The 20,971-nt window shown below is 29.3% G+C and overlaps 4 protein-coding genes and 1 long non-coding RNA gene across 9 annotated transcripts; 2 read left to right on the top strand and 3 right to left on the bottom strand.

The window, feature by feature from the left end:
• Positions 1-80: 80 nt before the first annotated feature.
• LOC105425214 (uncharacterized) lies at positions 81-3,934 on the bottom strand. Of its 3 annotated transcripts, none has more exons than XM_089075076.1 (6): positions 3,792-3,934; positions 2,401-2,602; positions 1,678-1,825; positions 926-1,094; positions 714-832; positions 81-505 (listed from the first exon to the last, which is right to left on the bottom strand). In XM_089075076.1, exons 2-6 carry the CDS (start codon positions 2,578-2,580, stop codon positions 267-269), a joined length of 855 nt encoding a protein of 284 aa, XP_088931202.1. In that variant the 5' UTR covers positions 2,581-2,602; positions 3,792-3,934; the 3' UTR covers positions 81-266. The 3 variants fall into 3 exon arrangements, with proteins under 3 accessions (XP_088931202.1, XP_088931207.1, XP_088931192.1); XM_089075081.1 differs by lacking the exon at positions 3,792-3,934 and having other exon boundaries at positions 81-289; positions 375-505; positions 2,401-3,525; XM_089075066.1 differs by lacking the exon at positions 3,792-3,934 and having other exon boundaries at positions 2,401-3,452.
• Positions 3,892-5,288, top strand: LOC105425213 (uncharacterized). Its single transcript, XM_011635878.3, has 3 exons — positions 3,892-4,080; positions 4,221-4,367; positions 4,637-5,288. Exons 1-3 carry the CDS (start codon positions 4,046-4,048, stop codon positions 4,848-4,850), a joined length of 396 nt encoding a protein of 131 aa, XP_011634180.2. The 5' UTR covers positions 3,892-4,045; the 3' UTR covers positions 4,851-5,288.
• Positions 5,289-6,147: 859 nt separating this feature from the next.
• Mcm2 (DNA replication licensing factor Mcm2) lies at positions 6,148-12,266 on the bottom strand. Of its 2 annotated transcripts, none has more exons than XM_089074897.1 (15): positions 11,558-12,266; positions 11,067-11,248; positions 10,651-10,814; positions 10,415-10,497; positions 10,159-10,341; positions 9,684-9,895; positions 9,372-9,564; positions 9,062-9,265; positions 8,692-8,923; positions 8,361-8,611; positions 7,887-8,051; positions 7,418-7,729; positions 7,121-7,303; positions 6,860-7,015; positions 6,148-6,590 (listed from the first exon to the last, which is right to left on the bottom strand). In XM_089074897.1, exons 1-15 carry the CDS (start codon positions 11,558-11,560, stop codon positions 6,462-6,464), a joined length of 2,652 nt encoding a protein of 883 aa, XP_088931023.1. In that variant the 5' UTR covers positions 11,561-12,266; the 3' UTR covers positions 6,148-6,461. The 2 variants fall into 2 exon arrangements, with proteins under 2 accessions (XP_088931023.1, XP_011634183.2); XM_011635881.3 differs by having other exon boundaries at positions 11,067-11,208.
• A 130-nt stretch (positions 12,267-12,396) lies between these two features.
• Positions 12,397-19,645, bottom strand: Ctps (CTP synthase). 2 transcript variants are annotated; one of them, XM_011635882.3, is made up of 11 exons: positions 19,375-19,645; positions 17,412-17,582; positions 17,243-17,328; positions 16,634-16,765; positions 16,326-16,490; positions 15,940-16,227; positions 15,737-15,825; positions 15,335-15,633; positions 15,145-15,252; positions 14,829-15,062; positions 12,397-14,579 (listed from the first exon to the last, which is right to left on the bottom strand). In XM_011635882.3, exons 1-11 carry the CDS (start codon positions 19,538-19,540, stop codon positions 14,488-14,490), a joined length of 1,830 nt encoding a protein of 609 aa, XP_011634184.1. In that variant the 5' UTR covers positions 19,541-19,645; the 3' UTR covers positions 12,397-14,487. The 2 variants fall into 2 exon arrangements, with proteins under 2 accessions (XP_011634184.1, XP_011634185.1); XM_011635883.3 differs by having other exon boundaries at positions 14,829-15,044; positions 19,375-19,643.
• Positions 19,646-19,778: 133 nt separating this feature from the next.
• Positions 19,779-20,707, top strand: LOC148938203 (uncharacterized). Its single transcript, XR_016138833.1, has 2 exons — positions 19,779-20,077; positions 20,256-20,707. It is a non-coding gene; the product is annotated as an uncharacterized LOC148938203 (long non-coding RNA).
• Positions 20,708-20,971: the final 264 nt, after the last annotated feature.

Here is a 20,971-nt window from a genome sequence, read left to right as displayed (position 1 = left end):
TGCGTATCTTTTTAAAATTATTTGTATTTAATTCTTAATTTGATAATATAATATTCTAAAAATAATAAAACAGGTTATAAAAATCGTTTATAAAGGTCGTTATAAAAATTTATTGAAAAAATTTTGAATTTATTTATTTAAAATCAAAATATTTCTTAATCAAATTTAATTTTTATAGATATATTAATTATTAATAATAATTATTATGCTCGCGGTACTCTTGAAATCTGATAGAAATTTCACTACGTTTCTTTAGGGTAAACCTTTTAAATCTTTTGTTGCTCGTGGACTGTAATAATCATTAAAATGTACATCTTATTATTATTATAATACTTAAAATAGCCGGCGAAGAAAGAAAATAATTTCATACATACTTGTGTAAATACATTTGTAATCATTGTATTCGTAGTGAGTACAATACTTCTTTCAAGAGGCAATTGAGGATAATTCTTCGTAATTATTAATTCTTTCTTAGGCATAAGACCCGGTTTGTTGTTCTCCAAATCTATGAAATTATTAGAAATTTGTTTATAATCACATAATATTAATATTAAAAATCAATAGAATACTATTCTGACAAAAATTAGCACAAAAATATTTTACACCGACTATGTGTACGTGTGTGATTACAATAAAGAGATCTAAGAATGACTTATCGTTAAAATTATATCAAAATTATATCAAAATTATATCGTTAAAATTATATCGCATACCTAAGCGACCTGGAGCCTTCTTACGTCGTTTGATTGTATTTTCATTAGGAATTACTTCATCATATAACGGTACTGATATCATCTCGAGTTTGCACAAGGACTCCGGTGGACGTACCAGTCTAGAATAAGTTGCAAATTTTCACACAAAATTATTGGAATTGTTTTAGAATGTTAATTATACATATATCACAAATAATATATTGTAGACACACCTCAGTAATTCTGTAGCGTCATCTGAAATCAGTTGTAACTTTCGTAATTTCGTTAAAGCGGTCTCCACCTCTCGTTTGACATTCCTTCTCTGATTAAGACTAATCATTTCCGTTTTGATAGTATCGATTTCATTTGAGAGATTCATCAATTCTAAGCTTCTTTCCGCATCTAATGGAATTATCTTCGATTTAACACGCGCGAATACAAGAGGCAGAACCCACCCTTCAAGGGTGACCATACTGTGATTAATTCAATTGACAATTAATTAACATTGTTACTATGTTATTATGAACAAATTATAAATCTTTTGTTGTTTAATGAATAAAAAAATAGATTAGAAGCAATAAATTATATCAGTTCAAGATTATGCTTTAAAGAACTACGTGAGATAATTTATGTCCATTTCTACTAATGTAGATTAATTTTAATTTATTTTTTAACTTTTTTAGTTTTAAATGGTAAAAAAGATAAAAAATAAATTAATTCAGAATTAAAATTAATCTACATTGCAAAAATAAACATTCGTCGATTAAATTAATCAATGATTATCAAGTAATCTCTATACTATTTTGTTGGATAGAATTATTAATTTTTATTCAATATTTAAAAATATATTAAACTGCGAGTAATAAATAAAAAATATAGTTAAAAATTTTTTGCTTTAAACGATTTTGTTCATGAATTAATTGTTGACAAAATTAATCGGAGCTTGATCGAAATTGTCTTTAAATCTTTGTATAATCGTCTTTACAGTCACTTCTTTGCTTTATGCAATGACCGGTCTCCATAATGAAGGGATGATATCGAAAGATAACAAAGAAATCGTGTTCTTTTGAGAACTGCCATATCTGTTCGCATAACGAGTCCTCCAGGGACCATACTTGATAATTTAATTCATCCTAAATTAAAAAAGAAAATATTTAAAAATAAGCCTCTTTAATTTAAGATAAGGCGATTCAATAATTTAATAAATTGTATACACAAACTTATGGAGAATTTTAAAGAAATTAATAATAAAATAGTTTTAAATATTCATAACACCGCTGAAAATTATCTTGTTAATATTATTGCTGATTTAGCAATTCTTCTTCAAAGCTATAAGTTGAATATTATTAATATTCAAGAGATATTTGAATCTCATTATCGTTTAGATATTTAGATATTTAGGCGTTTAGAAAGTATTTATAACCGCAAGGTATATATATTTTATATTACATTTCATCTTATATAGTTGCGTATAAAGCGATGTTTTTAATTTATATCACAAAAATGCGTTTAAGTAATTTTATACCTAATTGTACTAATGTTAAATTCTTTTTAACTTATTTTTTAACTATCTTTATAAGAATTTCAAAATTTTCTAAAATTAAGGGTGAGGATAGGAATATTAAAAAATGACTTGAAAATCCTTTAAAAATATTTGAAAATCTTTTAAAAAGAAATTATTTAGTTACAAAATTTGTTGATTTATTACCAGCTTTTGTTTCTCTTCCTTCAGTATCTTTTCTCTTTCTAAAAAGTTGTTTCGATACATACTTATTGTATCTTTGATAACTTCCAGTTCAACGCTTTTACGTCCATATTCAATTAAAACAGAATTAGGAGAAGCATTTCTTGTATTATTCGTGAAAACGATGTTCTTGATACCATTCATCTTTATTACTTGACATATCAAACTAAAACAAAATTGTTCTAAATTATAATTATATATCACAGAATTAAATTTTAGCGCGATATATGAAATCGATGGCTTTCTATTTCGAGTTTACATTTAAATTGATTTTTCGAATAACAAAATTTAAAAGCCATAATTGCTACCAACATAATCGCACAACGTAAGAATCCAAATATTTTCTTCAAATGACGATTAATTTATCAAAAAATATTATTATTCACTGATATGGAAATGTAAAATTATAAATTTTCTTGTTGTTTAACGTGAGAATAAATTAGATCACAAACAACAAAGTCATATAATAGTTAAATACTTTGTTATGGAAGCTCACGTGACTATTCAAATTTAGACACAGAGTTTGCTCATGATAGAATATTAATTTTATGACTTATTGTTATTTGGATATTTCTTAGATATATTTATAACATGATAAATTTTTCTATCGTCGATTTTAGACATTCTGCCCATTGGATTATTAATATTAACTTTTATTAACAATTATTGTAGAATTACTGTTTGAATAATTAATTTATAATGTATTATTAAATTTATGATTTATTATTACAGAGATATTTCATAAGTAATGCATATATTTATGACGTTATAATAAGATATTCCAACAAAAATAGAAAAATAGAAAAATAGAAAAATTTATTTTCTACGATTACCATTCGAATATAAATAAAAATGCAATTTTAAATTTTTATTTATTTATTATCATGTTATAAATATGTCTAAGTAATATCCAAATAATAAGATAACTTTAAGAGATCTTTAAAAGTTCTTTAAGAAACATCTTTAAAATATTTCATAAAGAATTCTAAAAGATATCTTAAAATTATTTTGTGCGTTAGATATTCTGTTTTTTAGATTTTGTTCACTGAGAATCAATGATATTGAACTCTTTAATTACTTCCGAATTCTCCAAACCTCTTTAATGAAAATCATAAAAATTTCTTTAGGATTGATAGTATTTAGCATCTCATCGGTGATGCCGAATGGTTTATGTTCACTTCTACCAATTATATTCGAATATAAATTAATTTCGATTTAACTTATTTTTTTTTCTAAGAATTAGAAAAAGGTAAAAAATAAATTGAATATGAGAAATAAATAAAGAATAAATTAAATCGAGATTAAAATTAATAGAGTTCAATAGAAATGGATATTTGTCAAAAAGATAGATTTACCGGAATATGCGATTAGTTTCTTTCTTCGACCAATAAGCGCACGGTTAGACTGATCGAATCAACGAATGAGGGATCGTCGTATCTGGTGATGCGCAATGGAAACCAAAGTTGTTGCGAAAGGAATCGCGATTCCTTGGCATGTAAACAAAGTTCAAAACACGGGATTGCACGCGCGAGATCGGAAACGTGATCAAGCGTAATCGTGGATCGCACGTTTCCTGGTCTCTCACAGGGTTATCCGGGACGTGCTGGCCATGAGTTCCAACGGGATAAAGTTGCTGAAAAAAACGTAAGTTTCCTCTGATTATGCCCTTACAATCGGCGAAGTCGATTTCCATGTTAACCTTGAGACATTTGTGCGTCAATAGGAATGAGAATGGGTAAACGTATCATTTGCGATTTTTCTGATTTTTCTCTTTATATTTGCAGCGACCCGTATCCCCAAGGAGTACGATGTCAGAAGTGCCTGGAAATGGGACACTGGAGTTACGAGTGCAAAGGCAAGAGGAAGTACCTGCACAGATCCTCTCGTACTTCGCAACTGAAAAAGGCACTACTGCAACAGAATAATGATAAGTATGTTGTCAAGTCCTCCCATTATGTACGGGATGTGTCTTCCTGAATCATCTATTCTCTTGAAAAAGAAAGAAATATATTTTGACATATCGAAGATATTTTATTCGGTTAAAATTAGAATATTTTTGAACAAAAATTTTTCTTTAATAAGCAGATAAGCAAAGCGAATATAAGATGGAGACTTTTGATATTTGATGTTAAATGATGCAAAATGTCTTAAGCATAATTAAGATAAATTTGATTTCAACTAATATTGTTTCATATTTCAGTCAGGAACAAAATAAAAAAGCAAAGATGAGTCATGTCAGAAAGAAAATGAGGAAGGAAGAATCCAGTAGTTCAAGCGACTCAAGTACCTCCAGCAGCGAGAGTACCAGTAGTAGTGAAAGTAGTAGCAGCAGTTCTTCATCGGACAGCGAATCAGACTCCAGCGATAGTGTGTCTAGTAGCAGTAGTAGCAATAGCAGTAGTAGCAGCAGTTAAGGTTCCTATAAAAAGAAATAACACAAACCATTGAATGAAGAAGAAATCAAAAGAAATTTTTTTTTCTTCGGTCATTTCATCTTGCCTTTTTAAAATATTATCTTATATATCTCCATTGTCTGGGCACTTACAAATCCATTTTTGCTTTCAAGTGGATTGACTTAAGCAAGGAAAATACAAACTGAAGCAAAATAAAATACTAGTGAGAGATCCTTTATATATCTTTTATGAGATATATGTACAACAGATACATATTTTTTCTTGAATGTAGATATAAAACATACTTGTTGGAACTTGTAATAGCTGCTACTTTTTAATTTTATAATTTTATTATGTTAAGATTATTTGTGTTATATTTCTACTATTTAGCTTCTATATGACATGTATGTAATATGTAGTAGATTTCATGATCGATATTAGATGCAATATTTCACTCAATTTTCGTTTTAATGTCCACTATCCCCTTCTTATCACTTGATCTAAATAATGAGCCCCATAACTAAAGTTCTGTATAAAGACTGATTTAGAAACTGCATTATGAATTTGATGGGATTGTATCCTCTAAAGTATGGAACATCTCTTCTTTTTAAATAATAAAGCGTTTTCTATTATGATTCTTATAATGCTACTCATGTATATGTGTATGTGTGTGTGTGTGTGTACATATGTATAAATATCAGGTATATATGAATATATATATATATATACAAATTTTCCGTGCAATCATATTCTATATTTTAAAAATAAGAGTTATATATTTAACATAAAAATTTATATATAATTATTTTTATTAACTTTAAGCTTTAAATACAATCTTTTTCTTAAGAATTATAAAAACTCTCTCTCTATAAAAAATTAATATATAATAAAAAAAATTTTTAATTTATAAAAAGAATTTTTTAAAAGAGAAAATATCTCAATATGATAACAGAAGATCCAATCCTATTATTCATAGAACTATTTCAAATGTGTTATCATATATAAGGCAAAGAATTATGTGTATTAATAAGAAAACAAAAAGTTGCATCTAATATTTATCACTGCAGAATATAATACATGTACATAAATACACACGCGCGCGCGCGCGCGTACGTGTGTGTGTGATATGTATATGTATGTATATATATATATATATATATATATATATATATATATATATATATATATATATACATATATATATTGAAATAGATTTTGATTTTGTGAAAGTTTGCATTACGTTAATAATAAGATTGTTGCTTTCGCATAGAGCTTTTAAATTTTTTATATTAAATATAAATTAAAAGATAATTGCTAATTAATATATAGAATCGATAAATATAATGCTTTATTTTTGGTACTACTATACGCACATTTGTATATGATATAATTGTTCCATTTATTAAAAACGTGATATATTTACTGACGACGGAATGATTATATATCATGATGATTATATTTGTATAACAATATTCAATATTCAACAATGATATAAAAGATGTTAATCGATGATGTCAGACATCTTGATATCAATGTCGATATAAAAATTTTATATGTGAGCAAATAAAAAAATTACTTTTTGTTATATAATTCAAATACATGAATAAAAATTATAAAGCGCTTTTCTCTGGATCAATCTTCGATACCTTCAGGCAAAGTCTGTACTATTACTTTCCTCCTTGGTTCGTAAACAAAATTATTCGTCTTGAATATGTCACTCTCATAAAACGGATGCAGATTGTGTATGTCAATTTGTTTTGCCTGCAATCATGAAACACTAATTATTAGCATGTACGCAGTAAAATGAGTTTTATTTTCTACACGAAAGTTACTAAAATGAAAATATAAACAATGTAAGATAAAAAATTTTTATGTAAACTATTTTCTTAAACTAGTTAGAATAAGATGAAAATTTAGTCCAAACTGTTTTCACATAATTTTTAATTAGTTTATAATAATTTTTAACTTGTATACTTATTACTGTTCATAACAATTCTCAAATATAAATTAAACGTAATCGTTTGCATTACTCGTTCTAATAGATCCTTTTCCGAGATCTCGACGGTCGTGATACGTCCACCGTGCAGAGCTTTCTGAAACGCTAAAGTATCTAAAGTGATTTGTCGCAATATGTAATACAAAAGTTCGCTGTGATCTTTCTTGTATGATAGATATTTCTGGAATGTCTGTAATGAAATGTATATGTGTATTAAAAAAAATTAGTTTTCAATTGAGCAAGCAAAAATAAACAGAAAAAGCAAATGAACAGAAGTAAAGAGAAAGAGATATACCTGACGCATAGATTTCATAACAGAATATTTCTGTGTATCAACAAAACTGTCAAGAACTATCCTGATAGCTAAATTCATATCACTCTCCTGAACGTGATCCCTCAAATGCATCTTGGCACTAGCTTCCGCCATACGAATAATACTCTCGATATGACGCACGGTAATCGGTAAACTGCCGGTCGCCTAAAATATAATATTGCATTGTCTTTTTTATATTTAATATTTAATATTTTTATTTAGTAATTTTTTTTTCAAGAATATATATAAACAGGCGACAATTATGTTTTATTGACTCACCAAACTTTCTTGTCTCAATTGGCTGTACAGTTTAGCCACTTTGTCCTGATCAATACTAGTTAGTTTTGGATGTACGTTCTGCTTCGCATAAACAATATATTTTTTTAAAAGATCCTGTGGAATGCATAAATTTTGTGTGGCGGGATCTAATACTACAGTTCTGTCTGTCCTCTCCGTACTATCCGTCGGATGATGCTTGATGTGCGAATTTACGACGAACTTGGCCAGATGACGATCTTGCATAGGATCAATTTCATCTTTGACTATACACAATACGTCAAATCGCGACAAAATCGGCTCTGATAGATCTACCTACAATTTAATATCACATAACACATAATTACTAGTTATTCCTATATATTCATAATTTTAGTCTTAAAAAAGAAAATAATTTTCTATAATTGTATATTTTATTCACAAGTTATGATCTTGTGTAAAAACAAAATTAAAATATTCTAAAAGTACATACATTTTCCGAAAAGGTCATACTAGGGTCGTATCGACCACCGATAGGATTAGACGCCGCAATCACTGCGCATCTGGCGTGAAGAGATGTGACGATACCGGCCTTCGAGATAGAAATACTCTGCTGCTCCATAGCCTCGTGAATAGACGTTCTGTCTTGGTCATTCATCTAAAAAAAATAAAAATGATATAATTCTAAATTTCTAATAACTATAACTCATTAAATTTGCATAAATAGATGTATATATAATATTAATGCTATATATAGATAAATTATCCTATATATGATTATTCATATAAAACCTATAAATATTGATTATATTTCTTACTCTTTTCCTTTCCCTCTTTTTCATTTCTTTTCTCTAACAATGATTGTTGATAACAATTGTTACAATACTTATGCAAATATTTATTATATAAATATTCATATCAAATGTTATAGTGTTACTAATGTCATATAAATTATAAAAATTTGTACTTTATCAAACTCATCGATGAGGCATATTCCGTGATCAGCAAGAACCAAAGCTCCAGCTTCCAAAGTCCATTCTCTATTGACGGGTGATCTCCTAACATAAGCGGTCAAACCAACGGCAGAAGCACCTTGACCTGTGGTGAAAACAACTCTCGGTGCCACTTTCTCCACATATTTCAAAAATTGTGACTTAGCTGTGCCAGGATCTCCGCATAATAGAACGTTTATATCACCGCGAACCTTATGCTTGTTGCCTGTAAATCATGGTATAATAAGAACGAGTATGTATATGTACTTGCAAGATTTAAATTTAATTTAAAGAAGAAATAAATACCAGGATTCTTTGGCTCGCCGCCGAATATTGCCAGTGCCAAGGCTCTCTTAATGTTTTCATGACCGTAAATCGAAGGCGCGATACTTGCGACTATGCGGTCCGCGATACGTTGATCTTTACTTAAAGCGAGTATACTCGATATATCCTCTTCCGTCAACGAGTCTACAATTTCTTTCGAATCTTTGACAAATAAATGATTAGCTAATAATACTGTAGAGAATACTGGGAAACCCTGTAATACAAAATAGTTTTATCCCTATCTTCTGAAGCATTTGCTGCGGAATATGTTAATAAAAAATAAAAAAAAAATAAAAAAAATAAAAAATTAAAAAAAACAAGATGTAATTATTTAATATTTAAAAAATCTTACCTGTTCAGTGTTCAAAGAACCATCATAATTATTGGTATAAATAGCTGTAACGTCTACCTCATCTCCTGGTTTGCAACGATCACAGAGGTCGGACAGCAAAATGCAATCTTTGCTGCGTGGTATTCTACCAGCAGGTATCCTACCCGGAGATTCTTGTATCGTTATCTTTTGATAATTTCTGTATATAGTTTGCTCCATATTGATCTGTGAAAGACGGACATTTACAATTAAATAACTTTTATAATGTATGTATACTTTCTTTAAATAATTTTTTAATAATTAGATATAAAAATTGAAAAGTAAAATTTACCGTGAATGGACCGACACTCTGACATTCGGGACAAGAGCCTGGTTTGACTTCTGTATTTTGAGATTGGACGAATGGTCCGAGAATGTAATTACATTTTGTACAATCGTACTTCACTACTGATAATTGCGGGAGAACTCCCGTAGTTGCTGTTACAACTCCAAGAGTTCGGACTAATTGATTCAAGTGGAGTTTTCTATGGTAACAAAGTAAAAATGATGTGAAAAGAATAATTTTCATATTTGTATCGTCAAGATCGCAAGTTAAATAAGATAATATTAATTAGATAATACATATCAAATAGATGTAGATTACCTGAATGTGCGTAATTCTTCAATTAATGGCAGTTCTGATATTCTCACGTGAATCTCCGACGTGACTCTCTCGTAACTGGGGAAAATCGTAAGAACTAATTCCTTTGCCACTTCATCAAATATCTCGAGCATTTGAAATGGAGCTTCTGGTAAAAAATAGGCCAAAACGTGTTCCTTACTGGCAAGAATGGGAAATTCCACTATGAAACTGGACTATTAAAATAAATATAAGAACCTCTCGTGAAATAAACATTGTTAAATAAAAAAATAAATATAATATATATATATTTCAAAAAGAAAGCATTTTATCTTTTTAGAAATAAGAAAATTTCATATAAATATAAAAAATTATAAAATTATTTTAAAAATAAAAAAAATATTAAAAAATTAAGAATAAACTATAGAAAATATTTTTTTTAATTAAAGAATGCAAGATACTAGAATATAAAAGATTTATGTAAGAGTTTTAACAGTACCTGATTACTCTCACACATATGGCGAATACGTTCTTTATACATGTATTGTCCTTTGGAATTGGTATGAGTACGAAGAAAACTTTTAAAGCGGTTTGAAATTTCCGTTCGTGGTCCTAACATCATAACCCATTCCTTTACTGAGTGTCCTTTAGTATCCTCCAAATTTTCAATAGATTCGATCATCTAAAAAAACGAATATATTTTGTTATTTGAATTATTATAAAATCATTGTATATGAAATAGTTAAGATTGTTACTTCTGCATCTTCTAATATGCCTGTGGCAGCCTTTTCAGCCATACGTCGTTTGCGTGCTTGTACATCTTCTTCATCAGTTTCATCTAAAAGTACAAAGTAATACCAGCATAAAAATGTGTGATAATTTTATAAATACAGTTTGAACTTTTAGATCATTGTATCAGAATTATTTCATTTGTAAAATGTTATAAAATGTTTTATATCTTTGGATATCAAGTAAATATTAAAACAGTTACCATAAAGAAGATCACGATCATCTCTTATAAGACCAGCCGCACGATCTCTCTTCCGCATTTCTGCTTCAGCAGCTATACGTTCACCCTGAGATAGTTCTGAATATTCTTCGTCATCCAATAAATTAGGATCGTATCTGTCCAATGCTGACATAGGTCGATAATCTCTGTTTTAACAATATATAGTTGATTGTTTAAATTTTCTTTCTTATTTCAATAATTTATTCAATTAAAGTCTCTTAATATTTATTTGTAAGAAATATATGTCAAAAGTTGATATATATTTTCTTGTATTATACTTATTTATATTATATATATTATATTTATTATATTTATATATATTATACTTATTATATTTATACCCATTATAATTATTTCTATGTATAAAAATGAATACTTTAAAAATAAAATATTCTTACGCCTCCATATTATCTCCAAATAATTCCTCCCCTTCTTCTTCTTCCTCATTATTGACATTATTTTCTCCATCAAGTAAATCAGATTCATCTTCAAATGGTTCATCTATATCGGGTGCAGGAGAAGTTTGTTGGCTCATTGTATCTGTGTGTCGTTCAGAACGTACAGGAGAACTTTGTTCACTCTTGTATATAAAAAAATGAATATTATAATTCGTTTACTATTTATGTTTTATTTTTTCATAATTTTAATCATAAAAGATCATGTATAATAAATCAAAATCTATGCATTTATTAAAATATGTGATCATGCATACATAAAAATGTATGATTATTTTATTTATATGTATGAGTTTATGTTTACGTAATACACATAATATTTGTGTAATTATTACGCTTTTATTTGCATCTCTAATAATGTCATTATTTTTTATTCCCTTTTATACACGCGTATGTTACTTTAATAATAATACAGTAAGTACTTGAAAGTTTACCATATTGTTGTTTTTTAGGATACGCTTTCCACTATAAGAGAAATTCTTTTATATTATTACGAAATGTTTGATGTAACTACGACGATCTTTTTTTTCCTTTGGTAATAAACTAACAAATTAGGAATCAAAGCATCATACACAACATCGGAAGACATTACACTTGGCGGGAATACTTTGTAAAAAGTGTATGTCATTGAACATTGATGATAAAGAGGTAAACCTATCAAATAAATCTCCTGACCAATAAAATGTGCCTAGTCCAATGTCAACGAATCAGTTTTCATTTATAGCGTTTTTGATTTGCTGACTCAACTCAGCTCTGACTCTTTTTATTTCATGCTTTTTCTCTCATGTTTGACTCGAGTCAGCAAATCGAAAACATCAGCCACACTGAAATATTTATCGGCTAGTAAGTAGTTATCTTTAATTGGAAAGAAAGAGTGCGATTCTTGATGTTACAAATGCTTCGAAACATTTTTGATTGGTCAATTCCCAAAATAAAATTCTTTGTTCTGATTGGTTAAATGCTTCGAAGCATTTATAACCGAACTTAAAGCAGCTTGAGAACGACTATCCTGGCTTTTTTCGTGAAACCTTTTTAAAACCTTTAAGGCCATATCAGACTAGTGATTGTGCGGCTACGCTTGCCAGTTGACGATTTCTATTTCAGCAGTTGACGATTCTATTTCAGCAATCACAATGTAACAGATCCTGGTTACGGTCAATGTGATTGGTAATAGTAGAATCATCGGCAACCGTGGGCAACCGCTAATCTGATATGGCTGTGGCGGCTAGTGTCGGAGGAGCGTTGTCCACGATCTGATGAATTTTGATGACGGAAAAAAGATGTTGGCCGCAGTGGGTTTCGAACCTGTGGTCCTCAGGTGTATGAGTCTCGAGCGCTACCACTGCGCTGTGCGGACCACGGTACTTTTTCCTGTATGTTTCTGCTAGGTATTAGTTGTGTGAGCGGGGGACCGCCACAGGCTCCCCCCTTAGTGGACAAGCTCCGGAGATTCTTCTCTGTGTGCCCGTTGTCCGGTGTGTATGCCCAGGGAGATATGTGATGCGCGACGTGAGGAGGGCATGTTGTCGCTGCGACTCTGTGCGCTAGTTGCTTCTCCGTTGCGTGGGCGAGCCATGTGGACATCGACAGTGAGGTTGGAGCGTAACCTTGAAAAGTCGAGGGTGTCCAGTGATTGGCTGTCTGTACCGGTTGCGATGTGGGCTGGCCGTATGGACGTCAACAGGGAGATGTGTGAGAGACCTCGGCAAGTCGAGTGCGTCCGATGATTGGCCAAGGAGAGTCACGTGATCGAAAGCAGCGGGCTTCTTAAGGCCGTGTCTGAATTTCGATGGGTGACATCAGAAGGTTTGCGTGTTCATATCACGTCGGGGTCACCAAGTTGTGGCGGCTGGTGTGTTGGAGGAGCGTTGTCCACGATATATAGTAGAATTTTTGGTGACGGAAAAAAGATGTTGGCCGCAGTGGGTTTCGAACCTGTGGTCCTCAGGTGTATGAGTCTCGAGCGCTACCACTGCGCTGTGCGGGCCACGGTACTTTTTCCTGTATGTTTCTGCTAGGTATTAGTTGTGTGAGCGGGGGACCGCCACATGGCCTTTACACTACCGCCAGTACATTTATTTTTGAATTTGAAATTATATAGCTCATCCATTTTTCGATGCTATCGATAAAATCACATTCTATTGACGGACATGTGATTGGATTTTTTTTTTGAAACCTGTACTTTATACCACAGATTAAAACAGATATCCAAAAGCCTGGATGATTAAAGCGAGACAAATATTTCCGTGCTTTGATTACCAACATATTTTGCCCTTTACCGCTAGTTAAAAAGAGAATCTCTCTTTTGATGATTTTCATGATCATTTTCTACTAGAAATAATCTCCACTATATTACCGATTCAACATAGACACATTTTTTTTTTATTAAAACATAATATAATTTATATTATAAAATATAAAAATTATATATATATATATATATATATATATATATATAATCATTTCATATTTTAATACACAAATTGTAAATTATAAATTATAAATATTGCATATTCTATTCTTTTAGATATACATTCATATTACGTCTATGATAACATATTAAAATTGATGACATATTTGGACGCAATATTCAAAAATATAAAATCAATGTATTAAAATAAAAAATAAACTTTGACTATACTATTTATGATTTGCAATAAATTTTAAGTAGTTTGTAACATCATCGTAACTATTTGCGCGCTAAATTTTATCGAAAAATAAATCTATACTATTTCACTTTACTAATCTCATTTGCTTAAAATTTTTGCCTTAAATTAACCCTTAATCGGGCGTATCGTGACACTGAGTGCTGCAAATTTTTCTGAAAAATCATTGATAATACAGATCTTTTTTATAAAAAAATAGACACAAAACTTTAATATATTACTTTAATATTATAATTAAATTTTAATACTATATTTTATTATATTTTACTTGTTTTTATGACAATTATTTAATTATTAATAATAAATTTGTGATGCAGTACTTAGTGCCGCGTGTGCCTACTAACATTCGGCCGGGAGGCGCGTCCGGTTAAGGGCTAAAAATGCCTAATATTAGAAATTAATTAGAAATTAATAAAACCAGTTTATTAAATATACTTATCTATCTATAAACGCAAGGTTTCAAAACTTGTAAAATTATTGTCTAAAATAAATCACAAATTATACATTTAATTCATAAATGTTGCTCTCTCAAGAGATTTCAGTTTATATAGCCAGTATTATTTGAATAACTTTATATTCACATGTTTAATTATTCGTGAATTATGTAAATAGGAAAGACTATAAATGAATGTAGTAATGAATCGGATGAATTATTATTAAAATTATGGAATGAGATGAATGAAATATGAAATGGCGTTCTAATCATTAAGACCTGATGTACTACTACCACTTCTACTCGCACCACTAGATAGGTGAAATTTCGTCATTTCTTCCATGATGTAATCGTCATCTGTAATCCAAATGCAAACAATGCAAATGTGAGAATTTCAAATTAAAATTATATCGAACTGTTTCTATTTTTATTTCTATTATGTAACATATTAAATATGTTATATAACAAATAATATATAAATATGTTATAGTTAATTTATTTATATATATATATATATCTTATTTAAAAAAGAAAAAAAATTAATGTTTACATTTAACATACATTAATTTTTCTTTTCATATTTTTCGTTTATGTTTGATTTATTACCTGATTCATTATCACTCAGTTGGCGTGGCGAAAATTTACATCCTCGTGCTAAGTAATGCTTTAATTTACCGACACTGGCTAAAATTAAACCTAGGAATGGCGGTGATGGTTTTAATGGTCGAGATAAAAATTCTGGATGGAATTGTGTTGCAACATAATAAGAATGATTTTCTAATTCAGCGATCTCCATTCGTATACTTTCTTCATCATCACGACCTATAAAAATATCGCATGCTTTACCTTAATTATGTACAATTAAGACTGAGTTATATTTAATAAAAAAAAAAAAAACTGTAATTTTATTGATCTAACTCACCTACGAATTTTAAACCAGCTGCTTCTAAATCATTGACATAAACTGGATTAATTTCGTATCTGTGTCTATGCCTTTCTTCTATGATATCTTTATTGTCATATAACTTTTCTAGAGAATAAATATTGATAAAAATAAGAAATATATCGAATAAAAAAAATTTAATTTAGTCTCAATGGATTCCATTACTCACTTAAAACAGAATTATTATTGCAGAATCGCGTTAATCTTTTGCCGAGCCTCATTGTCCCTCCCATCATACCTTGAGTGTGCTCTGGCATATCTATTACCACTGGATTAATAGTATGGGGATCGATTTCTGTAGTATTTGCCATGTCGAGATTTAATACATTTCGCGCAAATTCAATGACTGCCACTTGCAAACCCAGACAAATCCCAAGGAATGGCTTATCATTTGTCCTGCACCATCGGCAAGCCTCCATTTTTCCTTCCAATCCCCTTTTACCAAAGCCACCTGGTACTATAACGCCACTAAATGCAACGAGTAAATGTTAATTTATATTGAAAATAATAATCTTGTAATAAAGAATTATAAATGTACCAAAAATAAAATAAAAATATTATGCTTTCTTACTTGCTTTTGCAAAGCTGTTGCCAAGCTTCGTGATATAGAACTGGATCCTCTGATAGTGTAGCTGGTTCTAAATTAGCAGCTTCTATAAACTGTAATAATCTTATGCTTATAGATACATATAATCATATACATATAATGTATTTATAATTATATATACATATGTAATGTATTTATAATTATACGGTTTTAATTGCGACATTTACCGTCAAGTTCAATTTATATCCAGCTTCAATAGCAGCATGTTGCAACGCTTTTGATATTGAAGCATATGAGTCCTCAAGTTTTGTATATTTACCGACTAAACTTATGTTAACGTTTTTCCGTAGATGATCCACGCGCTCAGCTAGATCCCGCCATTTTCGCATAAAGCAACGTGGTCGTGGTACTCCAATATTCAATTGCAATCGATCATTAAGGAACTCTATGACACCTTGATATTCCATAAGAAGCGGCACTCGATATATGGATGTCAAGTCATGAATAGTTATAACCTAAATATAGAAATATATTATCATTTTTTTCATTACATACACACTAGCACATACATTGCAATATTAAGTATAATAAAGAAGATATTTCTGATAATTACCTGTTCTGGAGCCACATGACAAAAATTTGATATTTTCTCCTTGGCAGAATTTCCAATAGGCTTTTCTGACCTACAAACTATGAGATCAGGTGACAACCCCAATCCACGAAGCTCTCTCACAGATGACTGTGTTGGCTTAGTCTTATGTTCACCTGTTGATTTTGGCTAAAATATTAACATAATTAAGAAGAATGTTTTCCATAAAAATCATTTATAAAATTTCGTAAAGATTATTCACGTTTATTGTTAAATATTAAATTTATGAAAAAGATATTAATACTAAGATATCAAGATTGCAAACATGTTACCTGCGGTACCAAAGACACATGAGCAACACAGAAGTTTTCTTTTCTGACTCGAAATTGAAATTGTCGGAATGCTTCTACAAACGGCATACCCTCTATGTCTCCTATTGTACCTCCTAATTCCACTATGCAAACCTATGTAGTAAAATGTAGTAAAGTAATTTTAAGTAAAATAGATTTGGCAAACAAACACCAATAAATAAATGCATGTGTATGAGAACGAGCAAATGCAAGCAAATATCAGTGCCAACGAGCTATCGAATATCGAAATATGAACATATGTAAGCGAAAACTGAACCAGATAAAATTTTGTGAATATTTTTTTGTTTCCTAATTGTTAGGTTTTGAATCGTTATAAACAGAAATAAATTAAAATTTTTTATTTATTTTTATATTAGTAAAAATGTCCATGCCGAATCTTAATTTTTTGTTGAACAAATTATTTCAAAAAATTATTAAGAAATTATTCAATCAAAAATAATTACATAATTATTATAAATTTGAATATTATAAATTTACCATAAAGATATTAAAAAAATATTTTTTAAATTTATGCATCTTATAAAATTATCAATACATAATTACTGTACATAATTTATGTATAAATAATACCTCTGGTTTAGCTCCATCTTCTGTCACAGATTGATTTGATACTCTCTCTACCCATTCTTGTATAGCATCAGTGATATGAGGTACCACTAAGAAACAAGATATGTTTTTTATTAATTTATTTATCTTATTATATGGAGGTATAATATCTGCAATATTATAGACTTGTAACCTTGCACAGTTTTTCCTAAATAATCTCCTTTTCTTTCCTTCGAAATAACATGCTCGTAAATCTTTCCTGTCGTTATGTTATTGTCCCTATGAAGAGTAATATCCAAAAAACGCTCATAATTGCCAAGATCTAAATCCACTTCTCCACCATCATCAAGTACATAAACTTCTCCTATATTTTAAGAAAAAGCTTTTGTTAGAATTTACAGAATAAGAGACAAGCAAAAGGTGTAGAAATAAAAGCGGATGTGTCTATAAGAAACCAGTAACATAAGAATGTTTTCTTTTCAGGAATGCCTCCGCATTCTTGCTTGGTGAAACAATGAGAACAAACCACAGGTGTTATGTTTCATTCAATGAATGTTAGAAATTATTCTTAACAGATGGCAAACGAACTGATATACATATATGTTCATAATTATTATACTTTAATAATTAGATATGCACAAGTATTAATTATTGATATATATCTGAACATAATAACACTTTACTTTATGAATAATTTAATAGTAATCTTGTATACACAATACATTTAATATAATTTGGTAGAAAATATTTTTACATTAATCATAATTAAAATATGAAAAATAAGCCTTTTATTCTAATTATATAAACTTTAACATATAGACTTTATTGCTATTTATCTCTTTATGAAGAATTAAATTAATTTCATTTCAATATATTTTTAAATATATATATTTTTTACAGCTATATACATATGTTATATATTATACAGCTATTTATATTATATATTATACAGCTGTATATATCATATATTATACAGCTGTTTTATACATTATCCTTACTCTTTGACTGAAAGAAAACTTCAAAATTGTAAAATAATCAATATTAAAGATGATCTGATTTTAGCTAAAACATTTGTTTTTTTAATATTTTGTTTAATTGGGCAATATATACATTTTAGCATTATATTTAGCTTGTACAAGTTTTCTTTATTGATTTTCAAGCTGCTATTTTTACTTTTTTTCTGTAGTTTTCCTTTTTCTATTGATATTTCTTGTATGTTTCTATGTAATTTTCCTTTTATCAGATATGAATAATTGTAATAAATTTCTTAATGGCAATTTATTTTACTCAATTACAGAAAAATGCAATAAACAAATAAATCTATTACATAAATTATATCAATTTAAAAAATTCTATATATTAATACAATTTTTTTAATATAAATAAAATTATTAGTTATTAATTTTTTATTGTATGTAAGAGATCAAAAAGATAAAGATCAAAATAGGAATTAAATTTCAAGTAATCTTTCTGTAGGATAAATTAATCATGGATTTGATCCATGATTAATTTATCCTACAGAAAGATTACTTGAAAAAATTAATCAGAATTTGATTGAAACAGCATTTAAAAACATTTTTACAGTATATACATACGGAAAAATTAATTGCGAATCTCAATCAAATCAAGAATTTCCTTGCAATCTCCATGTTATTGCACGCGTTCGTTTACTTTATGATTACATTTTACGCGGCAATTCGATAAACTTTTCAGTCGTGTTGATTGGCTATAAAATAGTGAAATCTTCAGATCTCCAGATTTACTCTATTTTATAACCAATCATCGCATTCAAAAAATTAGTGGAACAACAAATGAAACATCAGTCCAAATCATCGAATGTGACGACAACGTAGAAAATGGCGACACAGCACATGGCTGAAAATTTTACCGCCACAAGAGAATTAAGTTCATCAACGATATATGATCGATCGATTTCCGAGCAATTTTATCACATAACCATACACCAAATTTCATTCGATTGGGCGAATCAATCCGTTTTTTTTTCCGTCGGTGACGAAAAGCCCGAAGACGAACACATGACATTCGAAACCGGCGAGACCATTCAAATATATAAATCTCACGACACGTAAACATCTCTTAATATTCTTCGAATAACCGCAAATCAAATTGACAAGATCGCAATCTGTTGTACTCACCGTGTTCATAAGGACTGAACGTCCCTGCATCGAGGTTGATATAAGGATCAATCTTGATTGACGTCACGCGTATGTTGCAGTGTTTTAAAATAGTGCCAAACGAGCTGGCGATGACACCTTTACCAACGCCGCTGATTACCCCGCCGGTTACTAAAATGTACTTCATAACGCTTTGACAAGACGTAATAACACACGAAAAATTCGTCGGCGTACGTGCGCGAGTCCTCACCTCCCTAAAGCCAGGAACGAATTGAATTGGACAAAATAGTACGTAACCATTAACGAGAGAGTATTAAAGACCATCAACTCTGAACAAATTTTTGTGATCATCAAAAAAGCTGCGGTAGGTCCAGAAATAATTGAAGGATATCATTGGCTGCGTTTCGATATTCACTGCTGATATTCAGTACTGAAAATAGTTCAGGTCACGTATATTATAGATTTTCAGTACTGGCAGTGAATTTCGAAACATAGACTTAAATGATTCCATGTATCATTTTATCCTTGTCGTTCTTCGAATGTTAACAAAAATAAAATGATACGATGAAGGTGATGTTTCCGAACATAGCCTAACCAATAGGTGCATTCCGTTCTGAAATGTGAGATCGCGACGGTTTACTCGCGCAGGCTGTATTATCAGTCGCCTCCAATGAATTTAAACATTGGCAGGAACATGCATGTATATGCAGGCACATACAGAAATGTTAGTGTTATATTGTAAAATAAATTTATGATATTTAATATAAATATTTAAATAACAAATTCATGGTTATTTATGATACAAATGCTTTGTAAACAAATATGCACTTATAATATCATATAATATACTACTTATAATATCATATATATAATCACAAAATCACCATTTCTTTTTCTTACAGTTATCATCTTTATAGAAATATAGTTTTTAAATAAAATTAAATATATGCAAGTATATATATATATATATATATATATATATATTTGTATAAAAAATATTAGAGAGAATACGATATTTTTATTTATTTCTCTCGAGTTTTGGCATTTTAAAAATAAATTTGAATGAATATAACTTTGAGATAAAAAGCAATGGAGAAATGTGTGATGAAAATTGTTCCAATTAAGTTGTACAATTACAGCTGTACATGTTGGGAAATAGCATTGAAGACGACTTGAATTTAATTTAATTTGAAGACAACCTTAAACTTTATGCTAAAAGAAAGATAAATTATTGTAAGACATAAGATATGGATGACAAAGTTATAAAATAAATAATAAAACAAATACCAATTATTTTATGTATGCAATATATGTTTATATGCAAGATCATGCATCATTGTTTTTAAACACATTACATTATTTCCATTCAATGACGCTATAACCCAAGTCGGGTTTTGGCTTCCACAAGCTTCCACCCCCATATCTCTCTGTCCATCATCCTCTAATTCCTCCTGCCTAAGATGTTCCTGATATTACATTATTTACATATTACATTTTTATAGGATTAAAGAGACAAAACACTGCAATAGTATTGTCAAATCAAAAATAATGTAGAGATTCTTAGAAACTAATAATGTAATTTATGAATATAGTGATATCACAAAATTTACTAAATTTA

The sequence above is a fragment of the Pogonomyrmex barbatus genome, unplaced genomic scaffold (genome assembly GCF_055798465.1).
Source record: "Pogonomyrmex barbatus isolate J1 unplaced genomic scaffold, ASM5579846v1 scaffold1, whole genome shotgun sequence".
Lineage (NCBI taxonomy): Eukaryota > Metazoa > Arthropoda > Insecta > Hymenoptera > Formicidae > Pogonomyrmex > Pogonomyrmex barbatus.
The sequence above is the reverse complement of the archived record's forward strand: the minus strand, read 5'-3'. Positions and strand labels throughout refer to the sequence as shown.